This window comes from Phoca vitulina, unplaced genomic scaffold, assembly GCF_004348235.1.
Source record: "Phoca vitulina isolate PV1807 unplaced genomic scaffold, GSC_HSeal_1.0 scaffold56, whole genome shotgun sequence".
Lineage (NCBI taxonomy): Eukaryota > Metazoa > Chordata > Mammalia > Carnivora > Phocidae > Phoca > Phoca vitulina.
The window spans coordinates 6,512,723-6,539,370 of NW_022589759.1; the positions used below are offsets into that span (position 1 = coordinate 6,512,723).

General features: G+C 51.6%; 1 protein-coding gene across 5 annotated transcripts in view; it reads right to left on the bottom strand.

Annotated features, from left to right (window-relative positions):
- The window catches only part of PLCG2 (phospholipase C gamma 2), a 151,057-nt gene that overhangs the window by 119,361 nt on the left and 5,048 nt on the right, over positions 1-26,648 (bottom strand). Inside the window, exons 2-3 of one of the 5 annotated variants that reach the window (XM_032389740.1) lie at positions 17,986-18,315; positions 15,400-15,634 (exon numbers count right to left, since the gene is read on the bottom strand). In XM_032389740.1, the coding sequence (XP_032245631.1) occupies positions 15,400-15,592 (193 nt within the window). In that variant the 5' untranslated portion in view covers positions 15,593-15,634; positions 17,986-18,315. Of the gene's footprint in view, positions 1-15,399; positions 15,635-17,950; positions 18,319-20,579; positions 20,666-26,648 lie in introns of those variants that run through there. The other 4 variants (XM_032389742.1, XM_032389741.1, XM_032389739.1 and 1 more) reach the window with 4 other exon arrangements.

Sequence of the window (26,648 nt, forward strand, 5' to 3'; positions counted from 1 at the left end):
GGATAGGTGACACAGAAGACTGGGAAATCAGCAGCCAGAGGAGAAAGACACACGCATATGCACACACATACACAACGAGGGCACGCACACGCTCCCCAGTCGGCAAGCTGATCAGTGCCACCCAGGATGCAGGCCACCCACAGAGGAAGGTTCTACCTGGGCTCCCCAGTAATTTGCAGAAGCACAACTGGAACTGGACACTCTGGCCCAGCTGATCAGGTGTCACACCTCAATCTAGGACAGATGCCCAGGGGGATGGCAAAGCCAGCAGACACGCACGATCCCATCTCTGGGGGAAAATGAAGCCACCTGACCTCACGAAGCAAGATGCAGATTTGCCATCATGATCATCACAGCAGCCGTCCCAGGGAGAACACTTCTCTTGCTTGAGGAAGAAGAGTGTGGGGATAATGAAGTGGGTAATGCAAGAAGGAAGGTGGAGACGGTGGAGGTATATTCTAGAACGACACTCTCCAATAAAGCAGCGACAACCAGGTACGGCTATTGAGCACGCAAAATTGAATCGGCCCAAACTGAGATGTTCTGTAGATATCAAATACACTCTGGATTTTGAAGACTCAGACCAAAAACAAGAATATAAAATCTCAATAATTATATTGTGCTCATGTTTAAATAATAATACTTTGGATAGACCGAATTACATAAGATACATTAAAATTAACTTCACCTTTTTCCTTTGTACCTTTTTTTAATGTGGTGCCTAGGAATTTAAACTCTACAGACAGAGGCCTGGCACCGGTGTTCACAGCACTGGTCTAGAAGTAGCCCAGTTTGGCTTCAGAATGGAGAGGTGGGTGGGAGGGGGTGGGAGGAGTTCTTTATATATTTTGGAAACAAGTCCTTTATCAGCCACGTGTTTTGCAAACATTTTCTCCCAGTCTGTGCCTTGGCTTTTCAATCTCTCAACCTGAAGGTTTTATAGCAGCTGGTGAAGGGGAAAACTGGCCTGACATAGTTCCTCCAAAAAGCTTGATGACCGTGGGCCAGTCACCCAAGCTCACCTAACTCACCGGCACAGAGGCCTAGCTCACAGGCTTCCTGTGATGACTGCACACCATACGGGCACGTCTGTACACATGATCACACGGATACCGTGTGCGTGCAGGGCTCGGCACAATGGTGGCTCGAGGCACGTGCTCAATAAATGCAGGAATTACTGTGGCATCGCACCTCCCGATTCCGTTCCCCCTTAGGGGACGGCTGGTGGCCGAACAGCAGGTGGAGGCTCACGTAGGCAGTCAGGAAGTGTGGAGGGAAGAGGACACCCCAGGCCAAGGCATCGAACCTTGAAATGAGGGAAAATCTATGCCACACCTCACCCACAGCTTCCGGGTGATCTTGAATGTTTACGAAGGAAACTTTGATGGGCTATCACCTTCATCAAATGGTCCTTTTGTCCCCCCAAACACAGAAGTAAGGGTTAAAATGTATAGTTCTAGACTCAGGCCAGGAATCACATGCCCGGTGATCAGCGTCCAGACCCATGTGCTCCTCGTTAGGCTTACCCCCAAGGTAAGCACGCAGCTGGCACGGCCACCCCGGAAAGTGCCACTGCCACAGAAAGTGTTCGATGGGAAAACACTGCATCACCCAAAGAGCATGAGGAGCTCTGTTTAACAGAGAACAAGAGCCATCAGGGCAATGCAAATCAGAAACACAAAGAGCTAGGACTTCACCCCCACTAGGATGGCTATCCTAAAACACAGACAATACCAAGTGTCGGCAAAGATGCAGGCAAATGGGAGCCCTCCCGCGCTGCTCTGGGGAATGTAAAACGGGGCAGCCACCGTGCAGGACGGCCTGGCCACTCCTCAAACAAGCAAACACAGAGTTACAAGTGACCCAGCGAGTCCACTCTTAGGTATATACCTAAAGAACGAAAACCTATTTCCACGAAAATCTGCCCACAGAGGTTCACAGCAGCATTACTCATGACAGCCAGAAAGGGGCAACAACCCAAAGGTCCATCAAGGGATGAAATGGATAAACAAGATGTGGTCTGTCCTAACGATGAAACAGTGCTCAGCCACAGAAAGGAATGATGTACTGATCCACGCCAAAACGTGGACAAACATCAATGTTATGTTAAATGAAAGAAGTCAGATGCAAAAAGCTACCCACTATGACTCCATTTCTATGAAACGTCCAGAGAAGGCAAATCTATAGAAATGGAAAGTAGATTCCCCCTTTAAAAAAAAAAGAAAAGAAAAGAAAAAGAAAGTAGTAGCTCAATAGCACACATTTACGGAGTCCCTGGTGCTAGAAGTAGAGATAAGGGAATCAGAATCCAGCCTCTTCCTGGCAGACCTAGCTCTGGTTGGCAACTCTCTAGAGTTACGTACATTTGTAGCCAATTCCAACATGGAAGGTCCTTCAAAGCCTTCTTCTCAAGAAAGGAACAGGACATCCAACTCCTCCCAGAAGATGGCCTGACACACACATGAGCTGAGCAATTAGAATAAATGGAACCATATCCTAACTGTCAACCTCAGACACGACTAGATTTCCCTCAACATCCAAGTTCACAGAAACCCGGATGCTAGCAAGGGTGGTGGATGAGCATGCAAATCAGCGTGGCCTTCCTGCGGACCACGGAACACTGTGCCCAGAGCCCATGACACAGCCTTCCCTTGCTCCCACCAATTCTTCTCAACATTTATCCTATGAAATGACCAGGGACGTGCCTAAGGGTTAGCACTAAAAATACTCCCAGGATCAATATCTGACATAGCGAAATAGTAAGCTTCATGATATCCAGAAAGAGAAAACTGACTAAACAAATACAAATAAAAAGATAAGGTGGAAAGGTTATAGCCATTTAAAACCAAACAGAAGGTATGTACTTGGAAAGATTTCCACCACAGGAAACCAAAATAACCATCGTCATGAGGACAGGTGTCCCATCAGGAGACACTCACTGGGTGAAACCAAAGAGCAGTTAAAATAAAGCCACTGATAACAATGTGGATACCTCACAACTAACAGATTATATGCTAATTAAAGATTAAATTTTTTTGAAATGTAAAAAATATGCATCAGAATAATTATCAAAGCAGCATCCTGGTTTCCCTAGGGAGGAAGGGGTATATGTGAGCACTTAACTATATGTATAATCTTTTTTTTTTTTTTTTTTTTTAAGATTTTATTTATTTGAGAGAGAGAGCACAAGCAGGGAGAAGAGCAGGCAGAGGGAGAAGCAGGCTCCCCACTGAGCAGGGAGCCTGACATGGGACTCAATCCCAGGACCCTGGGATCATGACCTGAGCCAAAGGCAGGCGCTTAACCGACTGAGCCATCCAGGTGCCCTAATGTTTATTTACTAAAAACAATGACCCAAAGCAAATATGATTTGTCTAAGTTGGAGAGAAGGGTATATTCATGGCTGCTATAACAGATCACCACAAACTCAGTGACTTAGGACAACACACATTTATGATCTTACACTTGTGCAGGTCAGAAGTCAGGTATGGGTCTCTCTGGGCTAAAATCAAGGTGTTGGGAGGGCTCTACGGGGGAATCCGTTCCCGTGCCTCTTCTGGCTTCTGGAGGTGGCCTGCAGCTGGTTCATGGACCCCTTCCACCTTCAAAGCCACTAATTTAACCTCCGTGACCTCTGGTCTGTCATCACATCTCCTCTTCCAACTCTGACCCTCCCCGCTCTGTCTTTCACTCACAAGGACCATTGTGATTACATCGGGACCACCCAGATAATCCAGAATAATCTCCCCATCTCAAGATTCTTAACTTAATCACATCTGTAGAGAGCCTTTTGCCCTATAGGATAACGTAGGCACAGATTCTAGAGATTACAATGGGGATGTCTTGGGGTGGGGAAGGGGGGCTTTATTCTGCTTACCACAGAGTACACAGAAATCACTGCCACCTTCATCATAGCAAGAGCAGCTGACCCTTCCTGGGGGCTCTGGGATACTTGTGAGGCATTATCTCAAAGTGTGCAACCTAATTTGCTCAGCTAATGTCCGTGAGAATCCCCTAAGGGAGGCACTACTCTGACCCCACTTTATAGATGGGTACAACGAGAAGCTAACTAACTTGTCATGGTCACCAACATTGTAAGTGGCAGCGCCAAGATCTGAACCCAGGCAGCCAGGCCTTAAGAGAACAGCTTATAGTAAGAAATGGTCACAATAGAGCACAAAATGGAAAAGGCATGACACCAGAATATTGTAAAAGGACAGCCTTTTATAAAAAGGTATCTATTTCTCCCCAAAAAAAAAAAAAAAATCCGGAAGGGTGTAGACCAAGTGCTCACACACTTGCCTTCGGGGAGAGGGGCTCTGGGTCGGGGGAAGGGGCTGTTACCCTCACCCAGTTGTAGTTAAAGACCTCTCCGCTCATGAAGACAGGTAACTGCTTCGAGGAGAACAAAATCGGAGTTATTTTAATCAGGGCAAGCACAAGGAGGTCAGAGGAGATCAGCTCGGAGTGGTCTCCAGCAGGAAACTGGCATAACGTTCATGCTCGGCCACCCCAGCTGGGGCCCTTCTCAGCTCTCCCGGGACTCGGGTCCTCCTCCAGCCAGGCCCCAGGCCAACCAGCAGAGGCCGGCAGCAGGCCAGGAGCGGCCTGGATGGTCCGGGCATGACGGGGAGGGTACACCTGCCAATAACATCCCGCAGAACCCCAGCCCTGAGGCTGGCATCCCGCCCCCGACCAGGTGCCCCGCAGGGTCTCCTCTCCCGGTCTCTATCATGCTGTGCGGACCCGAACTTTTCCAGTCTCCAGGTTCTTCTTCCTCTCCTTCACACACTCACCCTTGGCTGCCAGTACAACTCGGGGCAGGTGAAAGCTTCCTCCAGCCGTGCTGGGAGAGTGGGAAGGGCCCCTCTGCTCTCAAATGGCATGGTCTCTGATTCTGTTTCCAAAACATCACCACTGACCTGTGGACACTCCTCCTCCCCGAGTGTGGGCCTCCCCAGCCTCCAAGGAGAAAGGCCAGGGCCAGAGCTGCTTGCCTACCCAAGGCTGGAATCCAGGGGACCTTAACCCTAAAAGTGCCCAAAACAGCAAGAGGTGGTGACCACTGTGTATGGGCCCCACACGGCCCCGAGAACGCTTCCAGAACACACCAATGCAGGTGCTGACAAGCCACCAGGGCAGCTTGAGCATGAGACCCCCTCCCCCTTCAGGTCCACACCAGGCATGTTACACACATTTACAAATGTCATCTTCCCAAGGATCGTGCCGGAAAGTTCCGCCATCATCCCATCTCTCGCACGAGAAAACAGAGGCACAAAGAGGCATGAATCGCTCAGGGTCATGCAGCCAGTAAGCACAGGGCCGAGACTGGAACTGCTGTGTGTAAGGGCTAAAAAGGAAGTTGCCATAGGGATGCCCTATCTTAACCCCAGATCCTACCGTCTCTGGGGGGAGAAAAAGGCGGGCGGAGGCCAAAAGGGGCATCTAGGTCCTTGCCCGGATCCGTCCACCAGACACGTATCGGGAGGCACCCGCTGTGGGCCAGGCACAGGCGGAGAGCTGGGGATTCCTCGCTGGTCTGGTCAGCAGGACAGACGGGACCCTGCCGCCCGGAGCTCACAGTCTGGGCAGGAAGGACCACTGAGCGTCTGGCTCCAGGTCAGGCCCTGCCAGAGGGCAGGAAACGCCGACACCAGGATTTCTGGCTTCAGCCTCAAACTGCACGGCACTTAGGTCTCTTCCAAGACAACCCAAGACATGTCACTCTGCTACCCTGATGTGTGAAAAATGCATGCTCATTTCTAAGATCCACTGGATGGTGGGCGGTGGGGACGAGTTTCTAAAAGGATTCACCAAGAGATCGCTTTTAACAGCTCCCTCCCTAGACATCCATAAGAGATGTGGGAGCACCAAAGTGGACCGACTACAACTCACTTGACGTGCACAGGGTCCTTCAAAGGGGAGGCGTGGTTGCTTGGAGGAGAGAATTCATGGGATGTACTTCCAAGAGACAGGAAAGGAGCATGAGCCGTAAGAACAAGAGCAAACCTTACAGCGGGCTTCCCAGGTGCCTCAGTGATCGACCCACAGGCGCGCATCTGAGCCTCCTAACAACCCTGGAAGGCAGGCACTCCCACCCTTCCCATTTTGTAGATGAGCAAACAGAGGCACAGAGAGTTAAGTCTCGTGCCCAAGGTCACACAGCTAAAAAGCTAGAGAGTCAGGAGTCAAACCTACGCAGTCCTCATGGCCCAGGTCAAGACCAGCGTGGCTAGGAAGCAAGAGGACCCTTGAAATAAAGCAAAGGCCCCTAAATTATTTTACAACAAACTCCAACTTGCCCATCATATCTGCAGGCAGATGGACACCTCTGGTCATGCTCAGCCCGCCGCCCCTTAGGCCCCTTTTAAAGGGGAGTGTCTTCGTTTGCTAGGGCCACCATAACAAAATACCACAGACCGGGTAGCTTCAACAGCAGCAGTTCACTGTCTCACAGCCCTGGAGGCTGGAAGCCCAAGACCAGGTGTTGGCAGGGTTGGTTCCCGCTGGCGGCTGAGAGGGTCAATCTGTTCCGTGCCTCTCCCCCACCTTCTGGCACCGGTGGTGTGCCTCGGCCTGGAGATGCACCACTCCCAGCCCCGCGTCCCTCGTCACTGGGCCTTCTCTGTGTGTCTCGTCTCCTTTTAAGGACACGGTCATATTGGACTGGGGACCCACCTGACGCCAGCATGACCTTAATGAGTACCTCTGCAAAGATCCTACTGCCAAATAAGGTCACATGCTGAGGTACCAGGGGGTTAGGGCTTTGAAGTATGAATCTGGGGGGAGGTCACAATTCAACCCATCACAGGGACACCCCCCCCCCCGGCCCATAAGTCCTGAAGCTGCCAGACTACACTCTCCAACAGGAGAGGTCACCTACCCTGCCCACACCCAAGAGAGGACAATGGCCTCAAAAGAGCCAATCTCTGTGCACTGGCTCGAAAAGACCCGGCCAATCACAGGCCTCCCTCAGGAGCCCATCCCTGGGGGGGCGGGGACACCTCAGGCTTCCCGGAAGGGGCCGCACAGGGAGTCAAGCTGGAGAAAGGCTTTGCTGGGGAATCCAGCCATGGCTACCAGGACACGTAAGGGAGACCAGTCCATGGAGAGAAGTCACCACCAGGGGCTCTTGCCACCGACAGGATGGTGAGTCCTCAGTGCCACCACCTCCCCTTCCCACGAAGGCCACTTACAGGGTAAGGCTGTTCATTTTCTTGGATTCCTACAAGAACCCACCCCCCAAGCAAGCCCCTACAATCATTCTGTCCTCTAGGCATCCGTGGGGTTGCTACAGCCACCTCTGCCCCCTCCGAAACTAGGGGCCATGGAAGAGCCTGCAAGATGCCCTCCAAACCCATTTCCCATTCTTAATGGCACACAGGTTGGCCACATTTCCCAGGATCCTTTGCAGCTGGTCACATGCCAAGTTCTGGTCTGCGGAAGTTGGGCACCTTCCACCTTGCAGGCCTGGCCCATAAAACCCTCTAAGGCATCTTCCATTCTTCCTCTTCCTCTGCATGCTGGCTGGACACAGAGGATCCTGAGGTGGCCTCAGAAGTCTTAGGGGATCACGGTGCTGCCAGGCAGCAGAGCCTCACCCCTCAATCGCACCCACTGTTTCATGACTTGGGTGAGAAACTTGTACTATATGAAGAAATCATTTGTCACTGCACTTTGTCCCTGACTAACATAGAAGCTTTGCTGCCATGCCCTCTGCCTGGAATGCTCTCCCCACAGAGCTTCCCCTGGCTCCCTCCTTCTCACCCACTAAGTCTCAGCTCAAATGTCACCTCCACAGAGAGGCTTCTCTGAGACCTGCCCTACAAACAGTGTTCTTCACTGGTCACTCTGTCCCAGTGCCCTGTTTCTTTCCTTCCTAGCATCCATCACAATCCAAAATGATGGAATGATTAGTTTGGCTTTTTCTTTCCCATGAAACTATAGGCACTAGAGGCTCCTTTATGGATCTCCACTGTCCCGCTCACCACTTCATCCCCAGTGACCAGTGTAACACCCGACACACACTCAGTCCTCTTTGAGCATTTGCTAAATCAACAAAGGAACCAATTCTAAGAACATCAAATGATCATGATCCAGGACAGAAAACCCTTGAACAACCACAGAAACCAATTCCTCAACCATCCAGCATACAAGCAGGTCTGAACCAATAACAAGAATAAAAAGGTTGGGGCACCTGGGTGGTTCAGTCAGTTAAGTGTCCAACTCCTGATTTCCACTCAGGTCATGATCTCAGTGTTGTTAGATAGAGCCCTGCATCAGGCTCTGCGCTCAACACAGAGTCTGCTTGTCCCTCTCCTTCTGCTCCTCCACATCCTCCCCCACCCCGCACATGCGCTCTCTAATAAATAAATGAAATCTTTTAAAAAAATAAATGAAAAGGTCAATTCTATTTTTCATACCAGCAGTCTCTATCATGGAGTATACCCCAGAAGGGAACCAGGAAGGAAAATCACTATGTAAGTGGAAGTTCTAACATTGATCTCATCCTTTCTACAATACCACTTGCCTTTATGTTCGATGAGGACAATGACAATAATCATGACAAGGATGACAAGAGCAGCTAATACTCGAGCATCTGCCTCCAGAGTGTTCAGCAACGTAGCAAGCGTTTCCCATGTATTCATTTAATGTTCTCAAAAGTCTCGTGCAATTGGCTCTTTCATTAGTCCTTTTACAGATGTGGAAATGGAGACACAAAGAGATGACGAGTGGCCCAAGATCACACTCCAACTAAGTGGCAGGGCTGGGATTGGACCCCAGGCACCTGGGCTCTGGACTCTGTGCTATCATGTACCATAACTGCACATCTAAATCAACAAATAAGTAAGTTTATAGATACTGAGGATGTTGGCTCAATCTTATCTCTGACGGGATGTCTGAAAGAATGTGGATTTCTTCTTAGATGGAGGATGCCAGTGGAAAAACAGCCACTTCTCCATTGTTTTGAAAACATTCTGATAAGATAACAACTTTCAAAAATATTCATTTTTTTTAATGGCTATGAAGCCCCAGGATGGATTTCAGAATTAGCGGAGAAACAGAACCGCCACCCTTTCACCGGCCCTGGCTGTCAGCACCTGTCCACACCGTACAGCCCCCTGGCACGCCTGTCTCCCTGCTCACCAGGGCACGTCGAGAGTCCCCCCCTCCCGGCATCTCCAGCACCCCGCAGAGCGTGTCCTGTGCGCACAGAAGGAATGGATGCATTTCCCTCCCGTTGTCAACAACGCAGTCTGAGCGGAGCTGCTGTTCCTGGGTCCCCAGCAGGGTGCTTCTCCACCACGCACGGAACTGAAACAGCTAAGAGCACCAGGAGGTGGGACTCTGAAGGCAGACAGAACGGGTACAAATTATAGTTGTGCCTGGTCGTGGCTGTGTGGCCTTGGGCGCATCTCTTAGACTCCCCAGGACTCCGTGTCCTCTTCAATAGTGCAGGGAGGATGCCTGCTTCCCAGGTTCACTGTGAGCAGCTGACGAGCTGGTGTGTGTGATGTGCTTCCACACCGAGAGGTACACAGAGAGCACTCGTTAGAGGCAGCTCTCGTCATCATCAGGGGGACAAGCCAAGAACCCCACACCAGGGCAACGGGACAGCTCCTATTTTTGAGAATTCCTCAATTCATGGGCAGCCACAACTTGGCAAAAATAAGCAGATGGAGAAAACATGCGTAAGTGCAACTGAAAACTTCGGGATACAAGCCTACTCAGTCGAAACGGCCACAGTCCACACCCTCAAAGGCAGCTCATTGCCGCACCAACCCTGTTCGGACTCCACAAACCAGGGGCGACACGTCAGCTCCCGAGACACATTCCAGGCCTCCCAAATGCAGAAGATGCAGGAGGACCCTAAAGGTTTAACCCAGCAAGGGCCCCAAGTGGGCTCCTTTCTACTGGAGACTCAGCTGGTGCCCCTGGAAGGAAAGAAAAACCACACACACAGCATTTCCCGGCTGTCCCATGAGCTCCCTCCCTATATTCAGAGGCTCTTCAGGAGGCCAGGGCTGGAAGGAATCCCAGTCACCATCTTACCATCCCCCTTGGAAAGCAAGAGGGAAACTGACAGCCAAGAGGTGAGTGGCTTAAGATCCACAGTCTTCATTAGAAGCCAGGCCTTGGGACTCCCCACCAGTGTCTTTTCCCCTTTTTCTTTTATTGTATTACATTCCAATTATGTAGTATCTCCCACATATTAAAAAAAAGTACAAAAAATCCACTTAATTTTTGTCTAAAATTCATCTAATTCATATTGGATAGGAGCAATTATCTCACTTTGATAGGGAAACTGAGGCATGGAGTGCCTCAGTTCACACACTCACTAGGTGGCGGAGTGGGGATCTGAGCTGCAAGTCTGGATCCGGGGTCCAGGTGCTCTCACGGTGGCCAGCCACTCCCAGCTCCTTCCCACCCTGCACATGCAGGCTTCTCCTCACAGAGGAGATTCCCCATTTCTTGAACCCGAGTTGGCCTTGGTGACCTGAGCTGGTACAAGGGACATTCTGGGACTTCTGAGGTTAAGCCATAAGAAGCCCTGCAGCTTCTGCTGAGGACTCTTGGAACACACCCGCCGGGGGGATGCCAAGCACCGTGTTAAGTCCAACTACTCTGGGACTAGCAGGCAGTAGGCACTCAGTCACCCATCACCACCAAGGCACCAGATGTGGAAGCGAAGATTCTGGAACCTTCCGGACCAAGGGACACACCAGTTGAGTACCACTAAATGACCTGAGTCCAGGCCACAAAGGGTAAAATCACCCAGCTGAACCCTGCCCAAATCTCTGACCCACAAACTTACTCACTCATATTCAATGGCACCTGCTGATCCCACTTCAAGACAGCCAGCCTGCAGGCCACCTGGTAGCCTCTCCTTCAACTTACCACCCAACAAGCTCCTCCTCGAGGAGGCCTCCCCCATTCCCTACCATCCCTCTCACAGCCAGATGGGTAAGAACCGTCCTTCCTCACATGGTACCGAGCCCAGACCCTCACTGTGGTACTGATCACACAACCCTGCAACGGCTGGTTGCTGGGTCTGTTCCCCACCAGGGGCAGGGGCTCCACCCTTCCTCCTCTTGCACAGCAGTTCAGCACCCAATAGGACAGCAAATATGGGCTGAACACATGACAGTGCTCCATCACGACAGGGTCCAAAGAGAGATCCTATTAAACCCACTGACATTTTATGGCTCTAAGCAAAGCAACACGTGACTTGAAACCAGCGTTTCTCAACCTCAGCACCACTGACACTTTGTACTAGATTATTATTTGTGGTACGGGCTGTTCTGGGCATTGTAAGATGTTTAACAGCATCCCTGGCCTTGATCCACTAGATGCCGGGAGCACACCCCATCCCCAATGATGACAACAAAAGTATCTCCAGGCATTGCTGCATGCTCCCAGTGGGCTGCAGCGGGATCGCCCCGGTGGAGAACCACTCCCTGCTTTAGACAGCAGGACCTATGTGTGTCTACCGTCACCCAAGCCTGCATGGGCAGCCGGTGTGTGTGGGATACCTGTCCACAAGTCACACATCACTTGCCGAGGACTCCAAAACCACCTGCCCGTGCTCCCTCGTGCAAGCTGGCAGGCATCCCAGTAACCTGCATGGTCCTACTAACTTACAGCCCTGAAGGAACACCATGTCCTGGGGTCCCCCTCAGGACATCACCCTTACAACAGTGAGCTGGAAATGCATCCCTGAGAGTCCCTATCAAGGACCTGAAGGCTTGCTCTCTGAGGGGTCAGGGAGCACCATTACTAAGCTCTTTACCCCAGAACTGGCTTTTTCTGTCTCTTTACCAGGAACACATCCATCTCACACAGGACTGCCAGAGCATGTTCCAAAATGCAAATGTGATGTCATCCCTCTTCTGAAAACCCTTCCTTGGATCCCTGCTGCCCTCCAGAAAAAGTCCAAACACCTGAGCAAGACTTTGCCACCCTGGACAAGCTGGACACCACTCGTTAGCAACAACAATGGCAAAAATACAGCAGGGGTTCCCAATGGGTGAGTGCCTAGCCCATGCCATGCACCATGTTGAACCCCTCTAACATATTAACTCATATATTCACTCCCAACCATAACCCTGCAGTGCGGACACCAGTATTATTCCCTTTCTAGAGATGAGAGAATTAAATCTCAGAAAGCAGATGTAACTTGCCCATGCCCACACAGCAAAGCTCCTCAAACAGTGCTCCAAGTCAAACCCCATGCTGCTCGTACCTAACGCAACAATGTCGGCTCCATGAGGATTTGAAGCTGATTACTGCCGTGTCTTCAGTACCTAGGACAGTGCCTGGCAGCGCGGATGCTCAACTACGGAAGGAAGGAGGGATGGCAGGATGGGTGGAAGTCTCAAGAGCACCATATGCCAAACCTAGCTAATTACCAGGACCACTGGGGAGCTGATTAAAATACGGAGTCCCAAACTACCTAGTGAATGACAGTCACCTTCAAACTCTCCAGGGAGAGGGCAAAATTGCATTTAATTAACCGAAGGGGGAGAACTACAGGACATGGATTTCAGGAGACAAAATCCCATCTCATGCCCCTTAGAATGAGCTTCAGGAGAAGTTTCCAGGAGCTTGTGTTTTTAAAAGTCCCCCAGGTATTTCTGATTGTCAGTCAGGCTTGTGACCCACTGCCCACTCTCAGTATGGCACCCCTGCCTTTACCATTTGTACCCCTTCCACACCCAGCAGGCCCCCAACCCCACCTCAGCTCCAACAAGTATCTGGGCCACTTGGGAGATCAAGTGTAGCCAAATGCAAGCAAAATTGGGAGGAAAGTTGGCTTCTCACTCACATGGGCATTTTCAAAGCAGGGCTTCTGGCTCTGTACCACCTGAGACCTGCTTGGCTCCAAAGCCAGAAGAAACCTTTTGGAAAGCTATTTAATCTGACTCATGATAAGAAATCAAATGAAGGGGCGCCTGGGTGGCTCAGTCGTTAAGTGTCTGCCTTCGGCTCAGATCATGATCCCAGGGTCCTGGGATCGAGCCCCACATCGGGCTCCCTGCTCAGCCGGGAGCCTGCTTCTCCCTCTCCCACTCCCCCTGCTTGTGTTCCCTCTCTAGCTGTCTCTCTCTCTGTGTCAAATAAATAAATAAAATCTTTAAAAAAAGAAAGAAGTCAAATGAAGAACTATGCCAAGCTAGCAGAGTCCACCTGTGAATGGCCAAGTTTGGAATCCCACTGCAGCATGGATTCAAGTTTGGGAACAGGTACCTCACGGGCTTTTGGGGGGATGCTGCCAAACCGCCTTTTGACTCAGAAATAACACTTATAGGAAGCTGTCCTTCAGGTGTGCCCACGTTAGAAGAATAAAAGCATGCAAGGATAACCCACACACACTGCTGGTGGGAATGTAAAATGCTGTAACCACCTTGAAAATAGTCTGGCAGTTCCTAAAATAATTAAACAGAGTTACCATATGACCCAGCAATTATACTCCCAAGCATACGCCCAAGAGAAATGAAAATATACACCCACACAAAGACTTGTACATGAATGCCCACAGCAGCATGATTCACAGTTGCCAAAAAGTAGAAACAACCCAAATGTCCATCAATGAGCAAATAAACAAATTGTGGAAAATCCACACAATGGAATATTATTCAACCGCACAAAGGAATGACGTACCAACACGCACTACGACATGGATGGACCTCAGGAACATCACGCTAAGTGAGTGAAGCCAGACACAAAAGGCCTCATGTTACAGAATCCCATTTACAGGAAATGTCCAGAACAGGGCAATCTACAGAGACAGAAAGGAGACTCATGGTTGCTTAGGGCAGGGGAGGAGGGTGAGGGCTATCAGGGACAGGGTTTCCTGCTGAGGTGATGAAAAGTTCTAAAACTGATGGAGGTGGTGGTTGTTTGCACAGACCTGTGAATACACTAAAAACCACCAAATTGTTCATTTTCAGTGGGGGGTAGGGTATGTGAATTCTATCTCGATAGAGCTATTATTAAAAAAAAAAGGAAAGGGGCGCCTGAGTGGCTCAGTCGTTAAGCGTCTGCCTTCGGCTCAGGTCATGGTCCCAGGGTCCTGGGATCGAGCCCCACATCGGGCTCTCTGCTCAGCGGGAAGCCTGCTTCTCCTTCTCCCACTCCCCCTACTTGTGTGCCCTCTCTCGCTGTGTCTCTCTCTGTCAAATAAATAAATAAAATCTTTAAAAAAAAAAAAAAGGAAGAATAGAAGTAGAGCTGCAGTAGCTAATAGCAAAAGACCCGAAATAACCCCAATGTCCATCTCTGGGGCTCAGACCTTGAACCACAGCCAGATGCTACGTGGCCGTTAAAGAATCAGGCAGACCCATGTGCGGATCAGAACCCTCCTCCAAATAATCATTAGAAAAACAAATCAAGGGGCGCCTGGGTGGCTCAGATGGTTAAGTATCTGCCTTCAGCTCAGGTCATGATCCTGGGGTCCTGGGATCGAGTCCCGCAATGGGCTCCCTGCTCCTTGGGGAGCCTGCTTCTCCCTCTGCCTCTCTCTCTCTCTGTCTCTCATGAATTAATAAATAAAATCTTTAAAAAAACAAATCAAGGTGTAGAAATTTTAGTAGGGACCCATTCGTGCAAAAAACACGACTTGCACATGACACAAGCACAGAATACTCTGGAAGCCAGAAGAGCTTGGTAACGAGCTCGCCCCGGGGCACAAGGTGGGGCTGGGGAGGAGATACATGTATTAATGAACTGTTTGATTTTTTTTTCCCAGTGTATATTTTAATTTTTCAATTATGCTGACTTTTTAAAAAAGGAGTCCATTTAAAAAAATGCAAATTAAAGCAAGTCTGCAACTGAAAATTGCTTAAGCCTCCTTACTCCGTTTGTTAAAAACAGTCTTAGAAACTTTAGGAACTGAGCCAATTGCCCAATCTAAGGTGGGTGGGGAAAGAAAACACCACCCCCAGGACCAGAGCTTCATTTAAAAGCTCCAGAATCCTCAGTGACGTGCTCTGTCCACACGGAGCAAAAGTAAAGGCCTCTGGTTCTGTGGTTCATGGTAAAACAAAACAGGCATTTGGCTAGCAAGCCTGGAGTTTCTGCAGCTCCGTCATTTAGCCATTAGGAGGGCAGAGAGCTTGACCAGCAGCAGAAACTAAAGGATCCCCGATGACGTCAGGCAGGGCGCACACCCCTGCCAGCCCAGGTGAGCCACCTCATGTCACTTCCAAGTTGGCCCACGCGGGCCTCTGTTGCTTCACCAGGGCGTTTCGGGCCGAACTTCCCCCACCTACTCTAAACCCCACTGGAGACCCAGACAGAATGGCCACACTTGCATTTCCAGAAGAAGATAAGGTATCGAGCCAATAAGCGAAGGCGGGAAGGGGAGAGGTGCACGGGCCGGAGCTCCAGGGTACTCACAGAAGCCCTCGATCTTGTCGGCTGTCTTGCTCCAGGCCACCTGGCGCGTCTCCATGATCACCTGGACGGTCCTCCGCTCCGGGGTGGACTTGCGGAAGCTGAACACCGTCATCACTGTGCCCAGCTCCAGCGCTCTCTTGATCTGACTCTTCTCGTATTCAGGAAGGGTGTCCACGCTGACTGGGGCGGTCATTGTCGGCAGGATAGGGGGTGGCAGGAGTGAGGGAAGAGGACGCTGGAAGGGCAGAATAAAGGAGTGAATTGGTTTTTGTTAACTGGGTGGGGGAGGGGATTAGTTAACAGCCCAAATCCTGTCTCATGCCCATCGGGATGAGTTTCAGGAGGCGGCTCTGGTGGCAGGGAATCGTGGACCACTCAGACCACCCATGCAGGACACAGAGGTTTAAATAGAAGTGGACGTGGGGGAGGAGGCCCCTCACCTCAGTGACTGAACTGTTATCCTGGCTTTGAATAACCAAATCACCCCAGCCTGGCAGTGACCCCTACCCTCCCCACACACTTCCATGCTTAGAATATTTAAACAGCCAAAGCAGCCCAGGCTGGCCCCACTCCCCACCCCCAGCATCCTTTTCTATTCTGCCTAGATTTTCCTCAGCATCCCCTTACTTCCTAAGTGAAGTTGGGAACAGAAAAAAATAATATTAAGCCACTTCAGAATGTGTCTACGGAGACCTCTGCACGGAAACGAAGCCAAAATGACAGAAAAGGTCAGGGCCCAGCTGCCCCAGGGTCGAGGCCTGGTGTGTGGCCCTGGGTAGGCTGTATGACCTCCACAAGCCTCAGTCGCATCATTTCTCTAACGGTGCTGTTGGGATGGCGAGGGGCACCCCGCGTTCTGCTCAGCGCACAGTAGGCGTTCTGGAACACCACTCATACCCACACACAGTCAGAGAGACGCCAGGCCCCAAATCCGACAGCCATCCTTGTCTGGACGTACTCACACCCACATCCAAACCATGAGCAAATGCAACCCATCCTCCCGGCTCGATGGCTCCTCCCAGGATCTCACAGCTGGATTGTTCTCATCGCCCACCTGGTCTCCTGCTTCTGCCCCAGCCCCCTACAGCCCAGTAGTGACCAGGAGCTAGAGGACACTTGTGGAACAAGATGAAAATCCCGTCAACCCCTCTGACCAGCCGGCTGCGGTCGTGGCCTGAGCCCTGGCTCTGCAGAGGGGAGTCCAGTGGAAGACGTTCTAGACCCTCCCCCACGCCCAAGCCTTATTTCCACACTCCTAAAGGGCGATCCCTCCTTCCAAGAATCTCCAAGGTTCTTGGAAGGATTAAACCAGATAGTGTATCTTGGGGCCCTTAGAACAGTGATGCAAAGTCAGTGCTCCCCAGATTTAGCTCCTGCTTCTACTGCCCATCAGTTGTTCCGTGCACCTCCTCCCCGCCCCCCAAATGCCACAGCATTAGGAGCCCACAGCTGTTACTCTGTAGAGAGGCAGGTGTTCAGCCCAGGTCACGCAGGCCCTCACTCTGGGTCTGCCTTCTGACAGCCTCCTGCCACGCTGCTCAAAATCAGGGCCTCGGTTCCCTCATCTGTGAAATGGGGATAATACCAGTCTCAAGGGGCGCTGGAAGGACTGAAAGCTACAACGTACAGCCCCCAGCCCTTGGCAGGGCCTCAGGTAATAGTCATCAGCCAGTTGTTCAACATGCTGAGTGTCAACTCTGTGCCAGGAACTGAGCTGGGGACTGGTATGCAAATCAGGGGGAGTGGGGAGAGGCCCAGGCCTTGCCCTTTGCCCCCTCCTCCCTCCAGCTCCTGCCCATCACCAAAGGCACCTCCACAGGCATCTGGAGATAAAACCATGAATTACACCTGCTCTCTGCCCACCTGGAATCAGACCTGTCAGCTCAACCCCTACTTAGATCAGAGAAAGCTTCTGGGAGGAGAGGGTATCTGAATCCAAAAGGTGAAGCAGGAGGGAACACTGTTCTAATCAGAAGAGCTGGCTTAAGCCAAAGCCCAGGAAGCTGCAGGACTACTAGGCTGCACCACAGACTCCGAGATGAGCCTCCTGCCTCATCACCCTGTAATCCAGGTCAAGCCGTTGAACAAGGCGTCCATGGCCAGTCTCATCCTGGTGAACTAGCAGTTTGTTGGCTTTCCCCAGGGGCCCGCACCTGCTATACCCTCATTTATCTCAATGAGAACTACCAGAGGCGAAAAACCAAGTCCTGAGAGGGGAAATTCCACGATCAAGGTCACGCAGAAACGTGGCAGCACCGGGATCAGAGCCTTGGTCTGAATCCCACGCCCCCAGTCTGTCAGCACCTGCCTTCTGGAACTCAGAATTCTGCACCAGAATCTGGCCAGAAAGTAACTAGTTTGGCCCTCCCAACCCTCTCAAGAGAGGCTGAAGGCCTTGTTCAAGGTCACACAGCTGGGAAGTGGCAGAAGCAGGATCTGCACCTGGTGCCAGCTCTGCAGCTCTTCACTGTGCTGACCACCCCCCAGCCACGTGCCCCTGGAGTTCCCTCCCAGGGCTCTAGGCAGCAGGGCATAAATAGGGGACACATACCCTGTCACAACACCTCCACCCCCAATTAAACCTGCCTGCCCGGAGGCACTGGGATCTTCATTTCTTTCTGACTCTGGCCCGGGGAAGGCCTTGGACGTATCCTTCCCCAGATTCTGGTTACTTCCAGCTCAGAAGCCCGATGGATTGGCCCAACTATAAACATCAAGTCTCTCCTGTTGCCTCTAGCCAAGAACTGGAAAGAGGTCCTCATGGCCACGAGATCCTTGGAGTCAACCAACAAAATCCAGCCAGCTCCCGACTCAGGCTTCCAGAGTTTGATGCTTCAGCAACTAAGGCAAGGAAGTCTCCAAGGCTGGCTCCCCAAGGGAAACCACTAGCTATCAGAGGCAATTTCCATTTTGCTTCTGCTGAAAGAAAAAGAAAGAAAAGAAAAGAAGAGGAAAGAAAAGAAAAGAAAAGAGAGAAAAGCACAAATGAAAGAAAGGGCCTTGAAATCCCTTTTTTAGTCCTGTTTCTCATCCTCCCTGGGTAACTTTGCAAAATGACTTATGGCGTCTGAGATTTAATAAGAGGTTTTGCCATTTCTACTTTTCATGTCCTTTTCAAAATAAACTTCTGGGCTACAAGGACCCAGAACCAGGAAGCAGGGACGGTTTCTTCTCTTCAGTGTTCTCTGCACACGTTAGGCCCATAGAGGAGTTCATATCAAATCCCACCGAACAATCCTCTGTTAAACTCTGCACAGTCACATCCCTGAGAGGTAGCCGCCCCTCCAACAGCTCAGAGGAAGGTGGGTACGGCTGCATCTCGCACCCACCCCGCAGCAACGGATTTTTATTGGAGGAAGAGGTGGTGTCATACAGGGCAGGGAGGAATGTGAATGAGTCCGCTTTTTTTTTTTTTAGGGGGCAACCTATGATCATCTGTCAAACCATGAAACATGCATATGCTCTGATCAGCAATCACCAAGGTGAGGAACAAACACAAAGATGTTCCCAGAAGCATTATTTGTAATAGAAAAGAACACAACTGGGAGGGAGGTCCCTTAAAGAAATCACGGGACATGCACACTAAAGAATGCTCCGCAGCTGTCAGATACCAGCACGAAAATTTATAAGCAATGGAATCCAGAAAGATTCACGAAATAGATGAAAAAAGAGTGGCAAACCAGTACGCATCAAAGAATAGGTTTTTTAAAAGGCTGCCTGCGTATAAATCTAGGGAAAGTGGTTACTTTTAGAGGAGGGGAGGGGAGAGACCAGGTCTTGACTTTTTATTAATTTAAGTGGTAACATATGGATGAGCTTTTCTTTCTTGTGTTTTTACTGTTTTCTAAATTAAGAAAGGTTCTGAAGTTTTCTTATCAGCAATTTCTCACTAACTCCACCCAGCAAAAGGGCTATTCATGGGGTCCCCGCTTTGCCTTTTCTAGAGAAGCATTACACTCTCAAGGTGGGGGGGCATGTAGGAGGGGACAATAGAGGTGGGGGTGGGGGCCTGGGTTGGGGGAGGCAGCAGCAGCAGCTTTAGGCGGTTTCTGCATCCACGAAGCCTGCAGGGAGTATTGTCCCTGAACTGGGATACACAAGGCACACACACTTTCGCAGCAGGCTAACGGCCTGGGCCCGGCATGGGCCCCCAAATCGGCCCCTCCCTGCAGAACTGTGGCTAAGGATGATGGCCAAGCCCCACGCATGGCCCTTAGCCAGAGAGGGTCAAGAACTAGCCAGGGCACCCTTTCCATAGGTAGGCCCCAATTCTCAACAGCCCTGGAATGTAGGCTTGAGTAGCCCCAGGATCCAGGGTAAGGAACGGAGGCTCACGGAGGTTCTTCAACGTGCCCAGGGTCACACAGCTGGAATTGAGATTCAAATTAAGTTGATTAACAAGGCCACCTGTTGCCTCGTGCCACGTCACCCCCCCTCAACCCACCAGACTCTTTCAGTCTGGCTTAAGATCAGGGTGCTAGAAGAGCCCCTCCCCGTTCTCCACCAGAATCCAGGCGCCAGCCCTTGTCTAAAGGAGACAGTTTTCCCTCAAATTCTTCCGCTATGCGGGGGGAGGAAGGGGAATGACCTCGTTGGGATTCCAAACCATAACCAGGAAAACGCACAGACGAACACATATAATTATGCATACAACTGTGGGGTGGGAACGGGAATCCGACTCCCCCGAACTCTCCCCGTCTCTCCGGGCTGAGGGCTGCCCCTTCCGTGGTATCGCTCCGCCACCCACCACCCGCAGCCACCTGTGTGATACAGGGAAGTGCCGGGGGCCTGCCTGGCCGCCCGCAGTCAGCGAGCCCTGAGCACAGACGCGGCCGGGAAGCACCGCCAGACCCCACGCGGAAGCCCGCGGCCACGGGAGCCTTGAACGCCAACGCCAGCGCGACCCTCCCGGGTTCCCACTGAAATCCCGGGCCGTCCGCGGGCACGGATCGCCGAGGTGGCGCCGTTCCCGGTGAGGAAGTGACCGGCGGCCAGGCCCCGACCCCCGCCTCCACCGCCCGGCCCCGGGCACAGCGGGCGGGGGCCCCCGACGGCGCGCCCCGCTCCTGCGGGCGCCCGCTGCGCCCCGGCGCCGTCCCCCGCTCCGGGCGCGGGTCCTCCGCGCCCCCTCCCCCCGCCCCGGGCGCCCGCGCGCATTCCCGCCCCGCCGGGCCACTCACCTGGCCGTGCCCCCGCCGCGGGTCCCGGCTCCGGGCACTCCCTGCGGCGCGCGCCCTCCAACGCGGGCGCTGCTACTTCTGCTTCGGCCGCGGCCGCGCGCCACGTGACTCGCGGGGGCCGCCCCCCGCGCCCCGGCCCGCCCCCCGCGGCCCCGAGGCCGCCCCGCCCCGCCCGCCGCGCCGCGCACCCCGGCACCTCGTCCGCGCCCGGGACCCCGCCTCCGCGGCCAGGGGAGGAAACTGAGGCCGCGGGCGGGGGCGCGAGCTGCCCGAGGCCCCCGGCGAGGGAGAGCGAGGAGTTGCGGGCGCCGGCGTAGCGTTGGTGGAGGCCTACTCCGCCCAGGTGCTGTAGGTACGCTGAACAAGCTCATCCTCACCTGGAGGTGGCTGCTCACCGGCCGGAATTTCAAATCGTCAGCGAGGCTGCGCGGGTGTCCCCCCACCGCTCACTACCTTGGGCAAACCGCTGCAGTACGCCCAGCCTCGGTGTCCCCGTCCGCCGGGCGGGATCAGACAGCGCTGGCCCCGAAAGTTTGTTGTAAGGGAGGGAGAACTGGGAACTGATCTCCCGGTTTCCCAGTAAGATGTTTTTTAATGGCTCCCTTGGTGAACTTCTAAGCACTTGGAGGAGATAGTCAAATGCCGACTCACGGTACTTAGTTGACGGCTCTTTTCCATTCTTGTGTTTCACGAAACCATGTTATTTAAACTTTTCGTGTGCACCTTTGACACGTGTCCTCGTGGTGATTCAAGCCAGCGTGAGGGTCCCCTACAGAGCCCTCAGAGCACATCAGCGCTACTCCGAAATTGAGTTACAGCATTTTTTGATCCTGGGAATGTTGCTCCGACTGAAAATGTTCTGTGTGAAGCCCCAGGACGCATTCGCCAACTTCAGAAATCCACAGATTCATTTCTTTCCCTGCCCCATCTCAGGAGTGTACCAGTGACCGTTCACCACGGACCACTTACTGCCCTGTTTTCTGAAGAGATCTTTGAGAGGCTTCTTACAACGTCAGCCACTTGGAATCATGGGGCCAATTTCCAAGAAATAGTGGCTAACTCTAGGTTAAATTTCTTTGCCTTTTTTTTTTTTAAGAATTCCCAACTTAGTATTTATTTCCATCAATCTTTTTAACACTTACTTTGGTACCTCTTACACCATGTGCATGGTACCTTGGTGCAACCATGTATGTGTACGATTTATTGTTCCAAAATCTGCTTGTATAGGGAAGCATGTTGAATCTCTTGCTGACAAAATGAGACTGTGTGCAATCAGAAGTTTTGGAGACCACTACTGGAAGCCTTGGCTCTTAACCTCTGTCCAAACAGATGCTAATTCTGGCTGGAGTTTTCTCTGGTCCCTGGGGGTCAAGCAAGAAAAGAAGAACATGTAGTCCATGCTTCAATTCGAAGAACTCCCTTTTAACCTGCGATTGTAAGCCTACAACATCTTGGCAACTAAAATACCTGCATGAGATGATGATTACAGTACATGGCAGTTTGCTTCTTCATATTTTTTCATTGCTTTTCTTCTCTGCCTCATTGTTTATCTTCAGGTGAATAGCTAAAGGCATCCGGTGCAATGAATGGGAATCTCTGGGGCTCCTCATCTCTTTTTCTTAAACTTCAGCTTGTTTGTTCAAAATAATTGGGACATTAGCCCCTCCCCACCCCGCCTCCTTCTGGGAGGACTCAAATACAAAATGACATTTCTTTTCCAAAGCACAGTGGGAAGGGGGAGAAGACACCGTGTCAAAAAAAAAAGAAAGAAAGAAGGAAAAAGAAAAGTACCCGTCATGGGGAGGACTTGCAGATTGTTAAGTCAATGGGCGGTGGAGGCAGGATTTGAACCCAGGTCTGTCTGGTGCCAGCACCCATGGACTCACAGCCCCATTGCCCATCCAAAACATCAATAAGAGGCAGTCAGGCAGGGAGAAGTGAATTTGTAACCACTCCACACAGATTCACAAATGGGTCAGGAAGTGACCTCAAAGGGTGGAGGGAACTTTCTTTTCCTTTTCATATAAAAAGAAAGAAGGGGGGGGCGGATAACCTGAAAGAAACTTGTCTTTTCATCAGCATTGCCTCAACTTTTTATCCTGTGTTTCCTTGCCGGTCCTCAGTATGTACATATTGTTTTTTTTCCCCATAACCCTCTTCCATTGGCTAGCCCCCATGGCGCACTGGACCATTAGGCCCTCAGTGTTTCTGTTTCCCTCTCTGCCAAATGGGCAGAATAACCGTATCTGCCCTCCCCCCCCACCCCCGGGCGATGGCGAGGATTAAATGCGACAAGCGAAAACAGGCATCCTTCTTCAACCGTCAGAGCTGACTGTTTTTAATGTTGTCATTGGAAAGAAGAACCCTGCGGTGTAGCAGGAAAGTGGGGACTTGAAGAACAGGGAGACCTGGGTTCAAGCCACTTCCTTAGCTGTGTGACCTTATGCTGGTCAGTCACCCTCTCTGAACCTCCAGTTTCCCCATCATTCCGTCCTCTGGGCTGTCCAGAATAGGCAAATCTATAGAGACAGAGAGTAGATGAGTGCTCGCCTAGGACTGAGGGCATGCAGGTACTGGGAGGTGATGACTACGGGGTACAAGGTTTCCCTTTGGAGTGAAGAGAAAGTTCTAAAATTGTGAAGATGGTCAAACAGTGCTGCGAAGATACCCAAAGCTATTGAACTGTACGTTTTAGAAGGGCGAATTGTGTATATATGACATATCTCAATAAAGCTGTTTAAAAAAAAATACCTACCTTAGAAAGTTGTTTAAAGAATTCAAGATAGTGGGTAACACAGAGCTGAGCACAACACAGCTTTCAATAAGTAACAGCCTCTCATTATAATAATCATTGTTACAGGGTGGGCCTTCCAAACCTGGGCCCCTTTCTCCCCAGGCCCCAGTGTAGCCCCCTCCCCCTGCCCCAGGGAGCCTTCTGGCCTACCCCTCCACCCCCAGAGCCAAAAATGAGCAGAAAACCCCTGACAGCCTTTGCATTTGGTTTCCTTTCCTGACATTGTTCAGAGACGTGCATGTCCCCTGGGGACAAGCCCCGTCCCAGCAGCTGGCTGGCAGGCCTCTGTGAGCCGGCTTCCAGACCTTGTCAGGGTTAGGCGAGGCCTAGCAGTTGGGGGCGGGGGGCGGGGGCAGAAACCTCTGCTATTTTCTTTCTCGGCTTTATTGAAGTATAATTTTTATACAAAAATCTGCACACAATTAACATCTACAAGTTGATAAGCTTGGATGTATGCACATACCTGTGTTACCATGACCACAATCAAGGTAACAAACATATCCATCCCCTCCAAATGTTTCCTTGCGTCCCTGTGTCATTGTAATTGCCTTTTGTGTTATATTGTGTATGCGTGTGTGGCAAGAATCCTGAACAGGATATCCGCCCTCAACACATTTTTAGATGTGCAATACATTATTGTCAACTGTAGACACAATGTTGTAGAACAGAGCTCTAGAATTTACTCACCTTGTGTGACAGAGACTTTATAACCATTGAACACCACCCCACCCCCCACCCCCTCCGCCCAGCTCCTGGCAGCTATCATTCTCTTCTCTGCATCTAGAAGTTTGAGTCCTTTAGATGTCTCACCGGAGACGAGTCATGCACCGGCTGTCCTTCTCTGACTGGCCCACCTGGCTTAGCATTCTGTCCTCCAAGTCCATCCACGTTGCGGCAAGTGATAGGATTTCCTTCTTTTTAAAGACTGAATAATACCGTCGTAGGTACATATGACATTTTCTTTATCCACGCATCTCTCGGTGGACGTTTAGATTGTTTCTGCCTCTTGGCTATCGTGAATAATGCTGCCATGAGTATGGGAATGCGACCCTCTTCACCATCCTGTCTTCAGGTTTTGGGGATGCATATACCAGAAGTGGGATTCCTGGATCACGTGGTGGTTCTGGTGTTCATTTTGTGAGGAACCTCCTTGCTGTTTCCACAGCGGCTGCACCAGTTTGCAATCCCACCGACAGTGCACGAGGGGTCCCCACTCTCCCCACCCTCGCCAACGCCCGTTACCTTTTTTTTAAATGCCAGCCACTCTAACAAGTGGGAGGGGGCTATCTCGTTTTGGTTTTGATTTGCATTTCCCTGGTGATGAGTGATGTGGGGTCTCTTTACACATACTTTCGTTGGCCTTCCGTATGTCTTCTTTGGAGAAATGTCAGTTCAAGTCGTCTGCCCACTTTGAAATCTGGTTGTTTTGCTGCTATTGAGTTGTAGGAGTCAGCTATCTAAACTGAGGCTGGTGGGAAGAGCCTCTGGTCCTACGGTTTTTCTTTGGGCTTCTCAAGCCTCGGGTTGCTGCTGGGGCTCATGTATTCATTCGACAAACACTTGCTGAGTGCCTTCCAGGAGCCAGGCACTGTTGGGCTCCAGGAAGGCAGCAGGAATCATCAAAGTCCCGTTCCAGGAGCGCACATTATAGATGGGGAGCTGGGGTTGGGGGGTGCTCCAGAGTGAGACCGAGCAATTTCGAGCCCAGTTCCGCCCCTCGCTGTCTGCATGGCTCTGCACAGAGCTGCCAGCCTCAGTGAGGTTCAGTTTCCTCATCAGTATTAGGGTTGCTGTGGAGGAGCGAGTCAGCTGATGCGTGTCCAAGTCCTGGGCACTGTTCCTGATTAAGTGGGACCTCAGCACTGACAAGGCAGTCATCGCTTTGTCGTGGACACACGACGCACCATCCCCGCTGTGCTTGGCTGCAGCCGTGGCTTCCCCAGGCCCTCGGCCTCGTGCAAATTCAGGAGAGACAGTTAAAACCGGAGCTCCTGTGGAGGGGCAGCTGAGAATGCACGACGTGGAGACAGAGAGGCCTGGGTGGGAATCCCACCTCTGCCACGTCCCTACCCTGTGTCCCCAGGGAAGTGACTTAGTCTCTCTGGGTCTCTTTCCTGAGCTGCACGGCTGAGGACCTCTAACGGCTGCAGCCTGAGTCTGGATTGTTCAGCTGCCACAAAAAGGCCGTCTTTAGGCGGGCACAGAGCAATCAGAAGTTCAAGGACATCAAGAGGATGAAGATTCCTTCCATATCTGCCACTCCTGGCAGCCAGACCAGAAAGGGGGAAAACAAGAAAGAAGAAAACTCCCAGCAAAGCCCGCAGCACACTTTCTCTCCCATATCATTGATCGGGATTGGGTCCCAAGCCCATTCGGCCTCAGCTATTGCTCAAGGAATGGGATCCCACATCTGGCTGGATGCAGGAAGCCATGTGGGGCCTCCCGAGGTGTGGAGCAAAACAGGGTCACTGTTGGTGGGGGCATGCGGGACAGTGTCATGTGGGCAGCCCATGGGGTCCTGCAGGTATCACAAAGCTCCATGAGGCAACCAGAGAAAGGTCATCCGACGACGGAGATTCCCTTTCGTTCCTTCCAGAGGCCAGCAAGCCTCCAACCCGGTTCTTGCTCATTCAACAAACACCGCGCCCTTACTTGACACCAGACCCTGTGGGTTAGTGTTGGGGGGCTGCATACAAAATACTGTATACTGGATGGCTTAAGCCAACAGAAGTGTATTCTCCCACAGTTCTGGAGGCCCGAAGTCTGAAGTCCAAGTGTGGGCAGGGGCGTGCCCCCTGGAGGCTCTGGGGGACAACGCTGTCCGTGCCTCTGTCTTAGGGGCCGGCGGCTGCTGGCCATCTCGGGCATTCCTTGATCTGGGGCTGCATCCCTCCCACCTCTGCTCCATCTTCAGTGATGTTCTTCCCTGTGTCTGGGTCTCGATTCTCTCTCTCCTTTCTCTGGTGAGGACACCAGTCACTGGATATAAGGTGGGCTCTAAATTTAGGATGATCTCATATTGAGATCCTTAATTACATCTGCAAAGACCTTATTTCCAACGAAGGTCAGATTCACAGGTAGGGGCACCTGGGTGGCAAAGTCGGTTAAGCGTCCGACTCTTGATTTCGGCTCAGGTCACGATCTCAGGGTGGTGGGATCGAGCCCCATGTGGGGCTCTGCGCTCTGCACAGAATCTGCTTGAGATTCTCTCTCTCTCTCCCTTTGTCCCTTCCCCCCTTCTTTCTCTCTCTCAGATAAATAAATTAACCTTAAAA